Source organism: Budorcas taxicolor, chromosome 3 (assembly GCF_023091745.1).
Source record: "Budorcas taxicolor isolate Tak-1 chromosome 3, Takin1.1, whole genome shotgun sequence".
Lineage (NCBI taxonomy): Eukaryota > Metazoa > Chordata > Mammalia > Artiodactyla > Bovidae > Budorcas > Budorcas taxicolor.
Genome location: NC_068912.1, coordinates 106,639,185 through 106,654,078, shown reverse-complemented (window position 1 = coordinate 106,654,078; position 14,894 = coordinate 106,639,185). Strand labels below are relative to the sequence as shown.

Here is a 14,894-nt window from a genome sequence, read left to right as displayed (position 1 = left end):
TTATGAACTAGGGACAAAGGTTCATGACATTGTACAGGAGACAGGGATCAAGCCCATCCCCAAGAAAAAGAAATGCAAAAAAGCAAAATGGCTGTCTGAGGAGGCCTTACAAGTAGCTGTCAAAAGAGAAGCAAAAAGCAAAGGAGGAAAGGTAAGATATACCCATTTGAATGCAGAGTTCCAAAGAATAGCAAGGAGAGGGAAGAAAGCCTTCCTCAGTGATCAGTGTAAAGAAATGGAGGAAACAATAGAATGGGAAAGACTAGAGATCTCTCCAAGAAAATTAGAGATACCAAGGGAACATTTCATGCAACGATGGGCTCAATAAACGATAGAAATGGTATGGACCTAACAGAAGCAGAAGCTATTAAGAGGGGGCAAGAATACACAAACAAAGCTAGTGGAGATGATGGAATTCCAGTTGAGCTATTTCAAATCCTAAAAGATGATGCTGTGAAAGTGCTGCACTCAATATGCCAGCAAATTTGGAAAACTCAGCAGTGGCCACAGGACTGGAAAAGGTCGGTTTTCATTCCAATCCCAAAGACTTCTGTTTACATCCTCCCAGTTCTACATACCTTGTTAACCCAAAACAATCTGCTCACACAACTTCACTTAACCTTATTTACATCCAAAAGTTATTTTCAGCGAACACTGCAATTTACAGAAAACTGTGGTCAGAGAAAAACAGAGTCAGTTTTATGGAGATTTTTTTCTTTATTGAGAAACTTAAGACTTGGGTACATCAAATAAAACCAATTTCTGGGGGAAAAAAATCAAAACCCACAATAGAAAAAAAAGTTAACACTGTCTGGGCCATATCAGAACCCAGAGAATATATTCTTTAAATTGAAAAATTCTAGGTGCTTCATAATTGACCTTTTGATACAAAATGACCTATTAAATTTGCAATTGTGGTTCTTGGTGTTGAGGTCCATAGGACAAGCTAGGAAGTCTTCAAACCTTGAGCTGAATTCCATGAGGGTTTATTTGGCTTTTGAATCCTGAAAAGAAAAGCACCAACACAATAAATACATAATCAAAATAACCTCAGAGACTCACAGAAACCTCTCCTAGAAATACTGCAGAGCAGGGTTTCTCAGCCTTGGTGCCCAATGACATTCTGGCCCAGATCATTCTGTCGGGGATATTCCCGTGTATTTAAGGCTATTTAGCTACATCCCTGCCCTCAACTAGATACCGGTAACACATTCCCACATTCCCAGTTGTGACACATGTCACATGTCCTCTGAGGAGGCACCCCTAGTTAAGAACCAGTGACTCTGCGGCTACTGCATGGAAAGCACCACCCTTGACCTTTCCTGGGCATCCCTACTCCAGCTCCAAACGACAGGGCTCAGGCCGTGAACAAGTAGGACAAGCCCTACCAACATTCCAGCCCTGGCCCTCACCGTGGGCTCTTTCCCCCTGCCTCTGCCCCTGTTTAGCTCTCAGGGGGATATTCAGGAGTTAAAATCACTGCAGAAAAGAAAAATAGCCAAACATACGGTTCGTCCTTGTCTAAGAGGTAGCAGCAGCAACAGCGCCCACCTTCTGAGCAGCTTCTTTCTTGGCATGATGAGCCTGAAGGACCGCCACAGCCTCATCCACCTGTAAGAAATGTCCAGGTGGTCAGTGACATCTGAGGAGAGCTACCCTGCCCCTCCCTGGAGCCAGGCCCCGTGGGGCGTCTCCTGGTGGTAACTACTTTCCCGATCCCCACAACCCAGTAGTCCCTAGGTCTCAGGTGAGGCACAACAAAGTGGTCATGGGGGTAGCAGAATCTTCTCTCTGCCACTCCTGGGTGTTCAGCCACCCCGCGTCCTCCTGAACCCAGTGAGCAGAGGCCAGAGGATCTGAGAACCTGCTCACCTTGGAGCGGAGAGACTCGGGGGACTCCAGCATGTGCAGCAGCTCCGAGTTGTCGATCTCCAGCAGCATCCCAGTTATCTTCCCAGCCAGGTTCGAGTGCATCGTCTGGATAAGTGGGAACAGACGTTCACCTGTGGGAAGGTATTCTGTGAAAAACCCAGTGGAATCCCAGTAGAGGATGGACGCTGGTGTCTAGGTCAGTAGTTCAGCGTCACCCCCCCAGCCCCCCACTTCTGCAAGCACATGGATCCCTTACCCAGCATCTGCTTCTGTTCCTGGGGGGGTGCTGCAGCCAGCATGGAGGCAGTCAGCGGCTCCTGCCCCTGCACGTGGACCGCAGGCTGGGGTGCCTGGGAACCAGGAGAGGCGGCAGGTTAACACATGGCAAGGACAGTGACAGTGGTTATGAGCCCAACCACTCAAGTCTACTGAGTGAAAGAGGAGATGGAAGCAGTTGTCCTTGCTCTCGGGGAACTGACTTCAGTCTTGGTGGACGGAGAGGGAGGAAGAGAGTGGTGTGAGGAAAAAACCAACAACCAATTAAAATGGCATGCTACTCGAAGCGAAGGGAAATGATAAGGAAAAACCTACAGTGCTAGGCAGTCATCCACCAAATAATTTTAATTGACTCAAGGCCAGTGATCATAATTTACCAAACGCATCGAAGCCTTGATAATAAACAAGGTCCTGTGAACACTGCTATGTGCAGTTGTCTGCTAAAAGTTTTCCTTTGGGGGTGAATTCCCAGTAGAAACTGGGTCAAAGGACAGAAATAGCAAAATGCTTATAACTGCATCCTGCATCTCCTTTACTGCACCACCTGTTTATTATATCAAATGCTTGAGCAATGTCAACACACAGTGTCAATACCAGTCACAGTCGTTTAAAAGAAGGGCCTTGTAGACAAAAAATATTTCGCATAGGGCCTCCTGGGAAATTTCCAACCTAGAGCATGGAGCCAGAGGAAACAAGGCCCAGCAACACTCCCCCGAGCAAACTGCAGAGTTCTATCACAAGCTCCCTGTCTGACCTGCCTGAGGGGCCCAGCTCTAGACAGCAGTTCCAGCTCAGTAAACCTGGGATCCGGGTCCAATTCCTCCAACCCAACCTAGTACCTCTGAAGCCAAGCCTTTCATCTGTAAGATGCTCACCCCATTACCTTGCAGAGCAACTAAGGATCAACTCAGCCACTGGATGTGAAAGTGAAATGGAAGCTCAGAGCTGCGAGAGCCCCTGCACATGGTGAGGAAGAGAGCAGGAAGCAGGCTTCTCCTCCGGGGCACTGCTGAGTCAACTCTCATCAGGAAGAACACCTGCAAGCCCCTTCTCTCCCACTAGAGTCCCCCACAGGACACAGCCCCCTGACACAGAGCAGGCATTTAATGTCTAGTAAAGGAATCCAAGCAAGGCAGCTTTGAAATCAAGGGGAGACAGGGGAAACCCTGCTAGGGTTCTGTTTGGCAGACCTCACCTGCAGGGGCTGGATGGCAGGGTGAGGACTGCGGACGCTGGAGGCATATTTGTAAGGTGCAACAGCCCGAGGAGCAGCGGCAGCAACAGCAGCACGAGGCGCTAAGTTCTGCACAGCTGTGGGGACACCTTAGGAGAAGGACAAGTGAAATTAAAGCCCAACGGTCTGGGCAAAGACCCGTCAAATCCCATCTTTCCCCATTCTCTGTGCATCCAATACCACCTCCAGACTGGCAGCTGTCAGTCAGCCCTTGCTGGGCGGCACCAGCCCCACCAAAGTCCATAGCCAAGCGGTCCGGGCACTCAGACCCTACAACAGACCAGCAAATGCACATCAGTGTTGGCGGCAGACGTCCAACTGGCCACGTCCCACGGAAGGAGCGATTCCAAAGCATGTTCACACAGCACACATGGGGCCACTAGCGCTACTTTCGAGGAAAAGCCAACAGATAACATACAACTCTTGCCACCTCTTGGTTGGAATACAGGACATAAATCTGCAAAGAAGTGCCTTGAATCTCCCAACCCCACCCAAAGAACAGGCTGCCTCTGCAGTCATTCAGCTAACACATTTCTACACTTAAAACTTTTTCACACAGAGTCACCGATGAGGCAAACAATCTTAAAAGGAACCAACACTCAGAACACAGGTTGTTTTCCTGCTGCTCAAGTACCTACCTAAGCACACAGCTAAGATTACAGAACCAGGACCGGACAACACGGTGAGCCCAACGAACGGACCAACCCTGGGCAGAGCCTAGTCGTCCTGACTCCCTCCTCCCCGGGCCACACTTCAAGGCCAGTTTGCTCACCGACTCTCTGAGCGGTAGTAGGGAGGCCGCGAGAGGCCGGAGCATTACCAGTTGGAGCCAGATGGCGAAGAGCTGGACGAGGCCCAGACTGGCGTATAGCACTTGGCATTCCTTGGAAGCCTGGTGAAGAGACAAAAATCGCACATCACTGGTGAATGACATGGACCTGAACCTAGGCTGTACCCCAGAGCAGGCAGGGAGGGGAGGTGGGGGAGCCCAGGACAGGTACATCCTGGGGGATCAAATCACTGTTCCCCACCACCTACCTTGAGGTCTCCCACCTTGCTGCCAGCGTGGATTAGGCCTTATCTGTGCTAACTGGTTAGGTGTGTAATATGGAGGTCTTCCCTGAGCCTGGAAGAAAGAGCAACCAAGCCCTTTTACTTAAGTACCTGAAGCCACACTAGAGTAGTATCTCATCTCATCTCCGTATTGGGCTCTAGGCTGATTATTTGGGACAGAGGCACTCTCTACTCAAGGGCGTGGGTGAGGGGCAGTCAGTTAACAGGGACTCTTCGACTCTACCCCTGCCACTGTGTGTGCACGACCACAAGTAAGTCCTCCCTTGTTTTATTTGAAGGATCTTTCCTCTGACATTCTAAAGCTTCAATATCCAGAAGTCCATCTCCCCCACCACTGTGGACTATAGGAGCAGCTGTCAGCAGGCAGGTTCCAAAGAGGCATGAACAGACAGCACACCCACCTGTGGAACTGCTGGCACAAAGTAGCCCCCAGCTGCAGGCTGGAACTGATTTAAGATGGCGTTGGCGGGCAGTGCCCTCATCCCGGCCACCCGCTGCATATATTGGTTGGTCAGGTGAGCCTTTCTCTCCTCCTTTCTCTGGGCCAGAGCGACATACAGTGGCTTGGAGCCCACGATGCGTCCATTCATCTCCGTGACTGCTTTGGTTGCCTCCTCAGGGGATGAGAAGCAGACAAAGCCAAATCCTTTGCTTCTCCCATCCTCCAACATCACCTACAAAAACAAGACCAGCCACTTAGGACAAAGGTGTCCATGTGTTAAAACCTGAGCTCCCCACTGTGAGAGTTGCCAGGTCGAGTCAGGGCATCTCAGCCCAGTCCCATGATCAACCCCAGACCAACTGAGTCACCACCTCAAAGGGAGAACCTAAGCATTTTGCCTTTTTAGATCCCCAAGTGACTGAAGTTCCCAAATACCATGAGATGCCTAATGGCTGAAGCAGGAACCCAAAGATGTTTTCTGAAACCCAGAGGCATAACTATCTCTGGAAACTCAGAGATCTGGACAGCAGCATCAAGCAATTTATCTGTAGAACTCATCTGCCCAAGACCTTGGTGAACTGAACTTTAGGAGTTGTAAAATCTACATGTGCCACCCTCAATTCAATGGGAATAAACACAGCAGAAAGACAACCAGCCAGGAGACAGAGCTGGATTCAAGCCCTGCTCTGTAATCGCTATGCTATAGTGCTTAAAGAAAAAAAAAAAGGCTTTTTCCTCGCCCGAGCAGCTCATTTCTTGCTTTTCCCAGCCTCTCTCCTCAGAAGCATTGGGAGCAGTGTGACCATGTGGGTTGGATCATTAGCTCACAGCCTGGATAATCTCCTAAAGAGGAGGCCTGGGGAGTAAAGACATGTAACCACCCAACAACTGTCTACCAACAAGGTGGACCAATAATGCACATGAAAGTACTACGACATCTTCATCTTGGAAATGGCACCCAGGAAACTTAACACATGGTGCTTCTGCCTGCTTCTTGCAAATACCATCACGACTCCTGTGCTGGTCAGCTAGAAGAGACTATCTATCATTCGTTACACTGCTGGAGGCCCATCAAGAGGGTGATAAGAGGGAGGGGGCGAGAAACTGAGGCAATTCCTGAAGGTGGCCTCTGGCCAACACCCTGCTACCACTGATAATGCTCCTGGGCTGTGAGTGACAAGCTAAGGGCCAGGGCAGGGTTGCCAAATCTTAACTGGCCCACTGGCCTCCGTTCTCGTCACCTGAAGGACTCTGTGATGTGGGCTACACCTCTGTGAAGTGGGAACAGAGTCTGTATGAGGCTCTGCCCCAGACTTTCAGGCGCTACCAGTTCCCACCACAAACCAAGAGCACTTAGGACATGCGGTGTGACATCTTCACCTAACCAGTATTCTCTTGCTCCTTATTTTTACAAGGGGGTTTGCACTTACTCCCCCTGGCTAAATCAGTTGATATAATTAACAAGGAAAATCAAGCAGATGCAAAACACAGAAGAACAAACTTTCCACTCTCCTTCTTACGAGACCCAATTCCAAAATCCTCAAAACACCTCCATTTGAGAAGTGTGGCAGAGTTGTAGAGACAGGCCCCAAGACAAATGGAAAACAGCCTGTCTGGATTTCCTCTGCTCATACTGTAGCACCATCTGTCCCCACACCAGCACGAAGCAGCAGAGAATGGGAAAGATTCAGGTGCTCTCGGGGGCTGGAAGAGAGGGACTGAGTCAGGTTCACCTCCACACGCTGGTGCCTGGGAGACGGTGCAACGTTAACCCAATGAACTGTCCTTCTCCAGAGCATATACTCAGATGGCAAGTGAAGACAGGAGAAATTCCTAGGCCAATGTGGTAGCTACTCTCAGAAATGAACAAAATTTAGATCCTATCCCTTCAATGAAATGAATGCAATAAACTTCTACAGGATTATAACTTTTGTTTTCAATCCCTGAACCTCAGTATCAAATACCTTAGCACTGGTGATTGATCCAAAAGGAGAAAACTCTTTCCTTAACTTCTCGTCATCGATAGTGTCATCCAAGTTCTTAATGTAGAGATTCACCCCCTGAAGCAGAAAGATCTCTGTTAGACACGCCCTGAAACTCTGGTTCTCAAAATTTGATCCCCAGACTCATTAGAAATGCGAATTCTCAGGCAAGCACCTGCCACTAATGAGGCAGAAGCTGTGCGCCCAGCTCTGTGTCCTCCCAAGCTCTGCTGGGGATTCTGATGCAGGATCAAAGCTGAGGAAGGACCACCTGAAGACTCGACGGGACCATCGATGCAGTCCCAGCCTTCCTCACAGCTGCGCAGGCTCACCACTGACCCCAGCAGGGCTCACCTTACCACCATTCCAGACAAATGGCTATCATTTAAGTAAACAGAACAGAGTCCCTAAACAATTTAAATCTTTGTCCCTGTCCTAGAATTGCTGCTGTATCTGGTAGGTATATCCTTTTAAACCTGATGATCTTGGGAGAAATCAGAAGAGCAAACTCATGGTTCCCAAAGAGAAAGCCTACCAATCAAAGGATGCTTTTGCCAATACCTTGAGGTACATCCCTGCTGGCAGGCTGGGTTGAGACCACCTCTCACCTGATAGCGACTAATCCTTTCCTGCTTCAGCTGTTCAAATTTTCGCTTTAACTCGGCCTGCCGCTCCACTTTCTTTTGTGCACGGCCAACGAAAATGACCTTCCCAGTGATTTCTTTTCCATTCATCTCTTCCACAGCCTGAAGAGGAAATACATGACTTTAAACCAAGATGCAGAGGCAGGGGCCTTGCTCTGTAGGTATGTTAACTCCCACCAAATATTCTGAGAAAGAAATAATCCCTATAGGGCTAAAAACTAATTTCCCTCTGAAGTCAGCTAAGCCAAACCAAACCTTCTCATCAGTGAAATAGGGTTAATATTTAAATGGGTCATTGGTCGAGATAATACAGTGAAAAAATCGTACAGCTGTATAAATACAAGCAGAGCAGACATGAGCCTAGGCTGATAATTTGGCTGCCACTACATTTCTCAGGTTCTTTCGAGGATACTGAGTGATACTGAGTGTTGAGGGCCGAGCACAGTGCTTTCCCCAGAAGTGGCTATTGCTCCCAGGTTGGCAACTCTGGGCTCTTGGTTCCCTCACCTACAAGTGGGAACAAACCCCTGCCTTATACCTTCAACCTACAGGCTTGAAGAGCTGAGGTGACAGGCACATGCCAAATGCTTTGAAAAGTTACATGAAATGCCTTGGGAAGGTAACTCCAGAGCCCAGAGACTGCACATAACTACTAGATTCTCAGGGAACGACAGCTCCACCCTATGTGATGGTTAAGACCCTGCCCACACGCTGGGGCCACGCCCTACAAATTTTCCCAGCCCTCATATTACTCTCACCTTATTGGCATCCTCGTGTTTTTCGTAACTCACAAAGCCAAAGCCTTTGGATTTCCCACTGGGATCTCTCATCACCTTGACACTTAGGGTCTTACCTATTGCCAAAGGACAGAACTATTAGTAACAGCATCTCTACCACAGCTCAAAGAGAGGCTTCTTTTGGAGCTCACTTGATGCTCCTGCTGAGGCCAGACGGACTCAAGAGGCACCATGCCTGGCCTTCTAATTCTGACCAAGCTGCAGAGATGGTCTTGGGAATGGGACAAAGTAGGATGAAGCCAAGAGCTGAGGCCTGGGCTCTATTCCTATCTACCCAGTAGCCTTTGTCACATAAGGCATTTTACCTCTGGGTCTAGATGCCCTCATCTCTTAAGTAAAAAGATGAATTCCAGGTCTGGTGGGACACAGCGGGGCAAGGGACCCTGACTTACCAAACTGGCTAAATAGCTCTTTCAGATTCTCATCATCAACCTCTTCCCCAAAGTTTTTGATGTAAACATTGGTGAATTCCTTGGCTTTGGCTCCAAGTTCAGCTTCCCGCTCTTTTCGAGACTTGAATCTGCCCACAAACCTTAAAAAGAAACCAAGAAAAGTACTGATCACTCAGAGGAACAAAACATGATTTCGAGGGGCCCAAAGGAATGCAGATTAAAGGCTGACAGGAGAGGTTAAAACACGAGTCCCCCTCCAACCACCAAGAGAGCAAGCTCAGAGATGCCCCAACTCCCCAGCAGAAAGAGAAAGAGGCGGGACTATCCTTCGAGGATCAGCCCCAGGGCTCCTGGCTCAGGCCAGGGCCCCTCCTACCACATCACATTGCCTTCGTGAAGAAACCTGATGACCATGTTTTTAAAACGTTCATTTCTGTACATCTATGTAAATGCATAGAAAAGGTCTGGAAGGATACAAACCAAACTGTTAACAGTGGTTAATCCCAGGAGTGAGATTGTTGGAGTGAACCAAGAGGCAGCCTTTGTTAGATTTCTTTCTAGTGATACCTTTAGAAGACTTGACCACTGGGGCAACCCATTCCCTGGTCTGTTCAATAACACAATGGACAGAAAAGACTTTTGCTTGTCATAACTAAGATTTACTGTATGGTCCCTTCTCTCTCTGCGTGACTTAACTAAGATCACCATCTCTCCACTCTAGAGTAACCACACCAAAGCAACATGGTCTGTTATGAGCAGTCTTCTGCACTGGGATGAGATTTTTCACTGTTAAAATACTACTGTGGAGCCAGCCTAGTATTTTGAAGGCCACTGACTCATAAGTTAGCCAAGTGGAGGGGACAATTTGGCATCAACTCCTAGCGAGTGACCCCACAGATAGACCTGAGTCATGGAAGGTCAAAGTCACATGGCTAGTACACAGCTTCTGGTCAGTCCCAGGCCCTCTCCACTCTGCCGCTGGCCAAGACCCCTGCTCAGAGTGGGCTCAAGAGCTGCCTTCCAGCCAGCCCCTGTTGCCAATGCTCACAAAACCCACAGACGGATGCTTCTAAGGGAGAGGCGGCAGGCAGGCCATGGCTTGGGCTGGAAGCCCGCCTTGGCGAGTCAAAAGGGCTGCCACGGCTCAGGCAGGGAGACTCACCAGCCCTGGAGTGGAGAGGTAGGAGCAGGCCACACTTGGGCCGAGAGAACCAGTAGCCGCCTTGTGTGTGCCAGTTAATACCGAGGTGGGGCCACGGCTGGCTCATGCGATGGCTGTTGCTCCGGACTGGGACACTCACACTTTGCGGTCATTGAGGAGCATGCCGTTCATCTTCTCGATGGCCTTGTCGGCAGCCTCCTGGGTCTCGAAGTGGACAAAGGCATAACCCTTAGAGCCGTTCTCATCACACACCACCTGTCAAAGATAAGGCGAGCCACTTCAGCACCACTGCCCAGCTCCAAGGACTCTAGAGCCGTGTGGGCTCCTGAGTCTGAGAGGCCTCTAGCCCATCCATGGTCAAAAGGAAGGAGATTACAGCAGGTACCTAGTGATGTTCCACTTACAAATGGTAGCCACCATTAGGCTGCATTCTATTCCAAAAGTTTTATTTCATTAAAAAAATATTTTGAGATCTGGGTACAAAACCACAAGGTTACAGAAAGACAAACCATATTCCAAGCCCACAACAGAATTTCACTCTAGTGTGGAGTCAGCTATGCAAACCACCACCACGCAAGCTGCACAAAATGCCCCCACAGAAACAGGTGCACGGAGAAGGAAGAGGGTGAATTCATGCTTCTAAAATGACTAAGTACAGCTTCCTGGAGACCAGGCATTGCTCGGGTACTTGCCACCCTCCCCACCCAAGAGAACCTTTTGATGCCTTCCAAAGTTAGGAAACAGGAAGGATATTTCAGGCAGAGGGAAGAATAAACAAAGACAAGAAAGCAGTTGCTGGTTTATGCTGGGCTGTGGCACTGAGATTATCTACAGGGAACTTTAAGACTTCTGAGCCATTTCCAGCATTTTGAAAATTATCATACTCAGCCTCCCAATTCCAAGGCAATTCCCCACTTAATATTTGTTTTTATGATTCAGTTAATTATTCTGCTGGAAATCATTTAATCAGTGTTTACCTTGCAGGACAGAATGTTCCCAAAAGCAGAAAAAGTATCATAAAGTGCCTTGTTATCTATAGATTTGTCCAGGTTCTTGATGAAGACGTTTCCCACACCAGATTTTCTCAGAGACGGATCCCTCTGAGACCACATGATCCGGATCGGCTTTCCCTTAATTACATCAAAGTTCATGGTGTCCAAGGCCCGCTCAGCTGCAGAATAGAAACACATTCCCGTCGAGGATATAAAACGTCACCTTGTGTACTTAAATGACTGTCACCATCCCAGGAACAGATAGCTCCAGGACTTTTCAAGGTAAGCACTCTGATACAGGGAATTCTATTAAAATTAAACGACGTCCGTTTCCTCTAGCCTGCAAGGCTACTGAGGATAGAAGTTCTAGCAAACCATCCTCCTTCATGGCAGAAGTCTCAGTTCCTCTGGGCTAAGGCAGTTAGGCAAGATAATCTAAACGCATTTATGGCACCAGGATCAAATGATAACACCTTACGTTCGATTAAGCTTTATCATCTATAGAGACTTTGCTGCCTATGCAGCCTACTACCCACAGGGAGGGAGGTGCAAGAGGTGAAATGACCCATCTTATCAAATGGACAAATTTATGATCAGGATGGCTAAACAGTATAGCTAACTACCGATTAAGAAACTAATGGCCGACTTTCTGATTATTTTTCAGTAACATATTGCATCAGCGTTATCAACTAGCTGTCACTTAGTTTACAACTCGTCTATAGGACGAATGACTAAAAAAATCCTGTGAACGATCACTGGGGAAAATGTGCTATCTCTGAATTCAGCCCAGTTTCCTGTATTTTTAATTTCCGGGAAAATTCAGACAAAAAACCTTAATTATCAAAACGATGGTCACACATGGAAATGTCCTTTGTATTATCAGAATGAGCAGGATGAAACCTCAACACCTTGCCGCCTAAGTTGCCAGAGCAGTCAGGCCCTGCACCTAGTGGTTTCTAGGCTATCAAGCCTCCATCTGAGTTCCAGGGAATTCCAGGAATTTCAGATGTCCCAGTGCCCAATCAAGTTCTCAACCTAGTGCTCTGGGATGTTCCTTCGCTTCTCAACCAAATGCAGGTATACACCATCTGTCAGCAGAACACTTCTCTTTACTGGCAGTAAACCAATTCAGACCCACTTTTCCTGACTTATGCACTGACATCACCCAGAATCTCCTCCAGGAAAGGATAGGGGTAGGGGGTGTTACCCCTGCCTCAAGGCACCATCTCACTTAAAATAGGGACAAGATCCCTAACCCTTCCCCTCCACAAGCTCATCTGTCCAGTCAGCCAGCAGAGTAGCTCCTTTTCAGTACTTCCAACCACCTTTCCCACTGTTCTCAGCTAGATTCGTTCAGTATAAGGGAAGGTGGTCAGGGAAAGGGGAGATGGCATGTCCAAGTCAGCAAATGTCCAGGACCGAAGGGCTCACTTGTGAGGACTCTGATCCACAGCCTGCGACCCCAAACTGTGTTTCATGAATTAGCAAGGAAGAAGCCCGTTTCAACACGCTCCTGTCTATTTCCAGACAGCACTGCACAAGGCAAGTCGGCTTAGTCTGACAAATCTGGCTGCACTTATTTATAGCAGGGAGAGGTCCTGCAGAGGTATGTGTTGGCAGACACACTAACCAATGGCTTGTGCTACTATCTCTAAGTGACAGGACTTTTGTTCAGAAGAGTCAAGGAGGCTGACAAGAGCCAATGGGCCCACTACTCCCCCCTAAGAAGGCCACACTCAGCTACTTCCTTGTGCCCTGTGGCCAGAAAAAACCCAGAGCCCGCTGAACTGACCGGAGCAGTGCTGTCTCTCTCAAGTCCACTTATCTGGTCTCAGCTGCATCCTGGGCAAGTGACATTCTGTGGGTTTCACGGACAGTGGACCAAGTGGGGGCAAAACTAGGGACCTGAGACCCTCTGCCACAGGACGGCTTGTTCTCCCAGCAATGGTCTGTCTCTACGGCTGTCCCCTTCTATTCTGGAGTCACGTGCAGCCCCCGATTAGGTTTCTTTGGGCCCCACTTAAGGTCAGGCCTGCAGGCTGGCAGGGCACTGCACCCACAGTCCCAGCTTAGCCTCCAGCCTCTCGCAGTTCCTTTTCCTCTTCGGAGGTCCTATCTTTTTCAGATGAGATGAAGTGAAAGGGTTTTTGACAAGTGTAAAGCACTGTCCACAGGTGAGGTGATAATCCCCAACAGCCTAGCGGATTTCCAAGGGGCGCCTCCCTGACTACCTGCGCAACCTGCTCCAAAGCCCAGGGAGCTGGCCTGGCACCACACACTCTGATTGTGCTAACACAAGTGCCTGCTCAAGCTCAACACACAGAATTGTTCCCCTGCTCCCTACCTGCCCTGAAAGATCCATCAGCACAAAACCAAAGACTCTTAAGCTTAGGGTCAAGTGAGGGGAGGGGACAGCAGTTTTGCCATGTAAAATTTTGGAATAAATTGTGTTTCAATCATCCTAACTTTTCCTCAAGCCTGTGAGGGGCCGGAGCCCCTGGCCACCTAAGGCTCTCTTAACAGAGCAGCCCCCCTACCCCCACACGGAATGACAGCAACTTCCTTCTGGTCCTCCTTGGGCTCCAACACCCCCTCCTCCCACCACTGATTAGCCCAAGGTCACCCAGTTAGAAAGTGGTGGAAGCAAGACTGAAACTCTGGTCATCTGATGCCAGGATCCCAGGATCTCAACCCCCGCATCCCGTCCCCTACTAAGGCTTCTGTGCGCTCTCGCATGCCCCTCCCCGGGGGTGGGGACCCGCCTGGAGAAGGACCCCAGGGTCTCCTGGGAGCCCACAGGTTTGTGGCCACAGCTTGTACTCACCGTCAGCCGGTTGCTGGAAGTTGACGTAGGCATAACCCAGGGAGCGGCGGGTGATCATATCGCGGCAGACCCGGATGGACAGCACAGGCCCCGCAGGACTGAACTTTTCGTACAGCATGGCCTCGGTGACGTCCGAGTGCAGGTCACCCACGTACAGGGAGGCCATGGGGTAGCTGCTGGCCGCAGCGTTCATCTCCCCAGCCCCCACCACCCCGAGCCCCGCCAGGAGGACTTCTTAAGAGGGACCGCACAGGACAAAGGGGGCTCCGCTCGGAGCCGTGGCCCACGCCGCGGCTCACAGGTGGCAGTGAAGCTCGGAGAAGCTGGGAGTCGGCTCCGAGGGCCGGAGAGGAGTTCGGGGACGGCTCGGACGAGACTGCCAAACCGCAGACAAAAGGCTCTCAAAAACAATATGGCCCTCCCTGGGAGTTTTTGATTTTTCAGCTGTCCTGGTCTGAAGCTCCCAATTTCAAAAAAAAGGAAAAAAATTAAAACGGGGACTCCCCTCCGAATGACAAAAAAATTTCCAGAGGCAACCCAGCGGTGCCCACGGCGGCCTCCGGGACGCGCGTTTCTCTATAAATATAGGCCTCGGGCTCCCGGCGGTTTAAGATTACAGCAGCCCGGGGAAGAGGGAAACCAAATATTTGTCGGTGCCGACTCGGCAAGCCCCGGGCGGCCCGAGCGCGCAGCCGCCTCCCACGCCGGGCCGGCGAAGGGCAGCGCGGACACGTGGTGTGGGGAGGCCGGCGCGCGGGGGGCGAGGGCGGCGGGCGCGGGGCTGCCACGCGGCGCAACCGGGCGGCGGCGCGTGGACGCGGGCGCGCGGGCGGCTCACCACCGGACCGACGGACGGGGACCGACAGACGCCCAGGTGCGGAGCGGCGGGCAGGCCGGAAGCGTGCGAAAGTGACTTCCCCGCGGTTTCTCCGAAGAGGATTCGTTTTTTCCTTTTTCTTTCTCTCTTTTTTTTTTTAATTTTAAAGCGTTTTCGGGTTTTTTTTTCTTTTATTTTTTTCTTCAGGCTACTAGGCCCGAAAGTCGTGGAGGCTGCGGCGACCCGGGGCGGAGAGAGGCGGCCGGGGGAGCCACCGCTCCATTTATACCCGCCCGCCCCGGGCGCTGCTGGTCGAAGGGCGCCTCGCGACCTGGGCGCAGTCGTGCCCGCCCACTCGGCCCGGGGGCCCGAGGCGGGGCGGCCAC

The 14,894-nt window shown here is 50.2% G+C and overlaps 1 protein-coding gene and 1 non-coding gene across 6 annotated transcripts; both read right to left on the bottom strand.

The window, feature by feature from the left end:
* Positions 1–706: 706 nt before the first annotated feature.
* On the bottom strand, positions 707–14,446 carry PABPC4 (poly(A) binding protein cytoplasmic 4). 5 transcript variants are annotated; one of them, XM_052636477.1, is made up of 16 exons: positions 13,692–14,446; positions 10,853–11,046; positions 10,015–10,130; positions 8,714–8,853; positions 8,283–8,377; positions 7,489–7,626; positions 6,863–6,958; positions 4,858–5,130; positions 4,421–4,508; positions 4,203–4,274; positions 3,566–3,652; positions 3,344–3,471; positions 2,129–2,222; positions 1,873–2,003; positions 1,509–1,611; positions 707–1,004 (listed from the first exon to the last, which is right to left on the bottom strand). In XM_052636477.1, the coding sequence occupies exons 1-15, from the start codon at positions 13,882–13,884 to the stop codon at positions 1,522–1,524; spliced, it is 1,935 nt and encodes a 644-aa protein (XP_052492437.1). In that variant the 5' UTR covers positions 13,885–14,446; the 3' UTR covers positions 707–1,004; positions 1,509–1,521. The 5 variants fall into 5 exon arrangements, with proteins under 5 accessions (XP_052492437.1, XP_052492436.1, XP_052492439.1 ...); XM_052636476.1 differs by having other exon boundaries at positions 4,155–4,274; positions 13,692–14,445; XM_052636479.1 differs by lacking the exon at positions 3,566–3,652.
* LOC128045883 (small nucleolar RNA SNORA55) lies at positions 6,459–6,593 on the bottom strand. Its single transcript, XR_008199213.1, has one exon. It is a non-coding gene; the product is annotated as a small nucleolar RNA SNORA55 (small nucleolar RNA).
* Positions 14,447–14,894: the final 448 nt, after the last annotated feature.

Excerpts from the sequence above, each read along its gene's own strand:
- PABPC4 (XM_052636476.1), bottom strand. The coding sequence starts at position 13,884 with ATGAACGCTGCGGCCAGCAGCTACCCCATGGCCTCCCTGTACGTGGGT. Across the intron at positions 3,472-3,565 it reads TGACAGCTGCCAGTCTGGAG|GTGTCCCCACAGCTGTGCAG; the intron begins GTGGTATTGGAT and ends CCTTCTCCTAAG. Across the intron at positions 1,612-1,872 it reads CCGAGTCTCTCCGCTCCAAG|GTGGATGAGGCTGTGGCGGT; the intron begins GTGAGCAGGTTC and ends CATTTCTTACAG.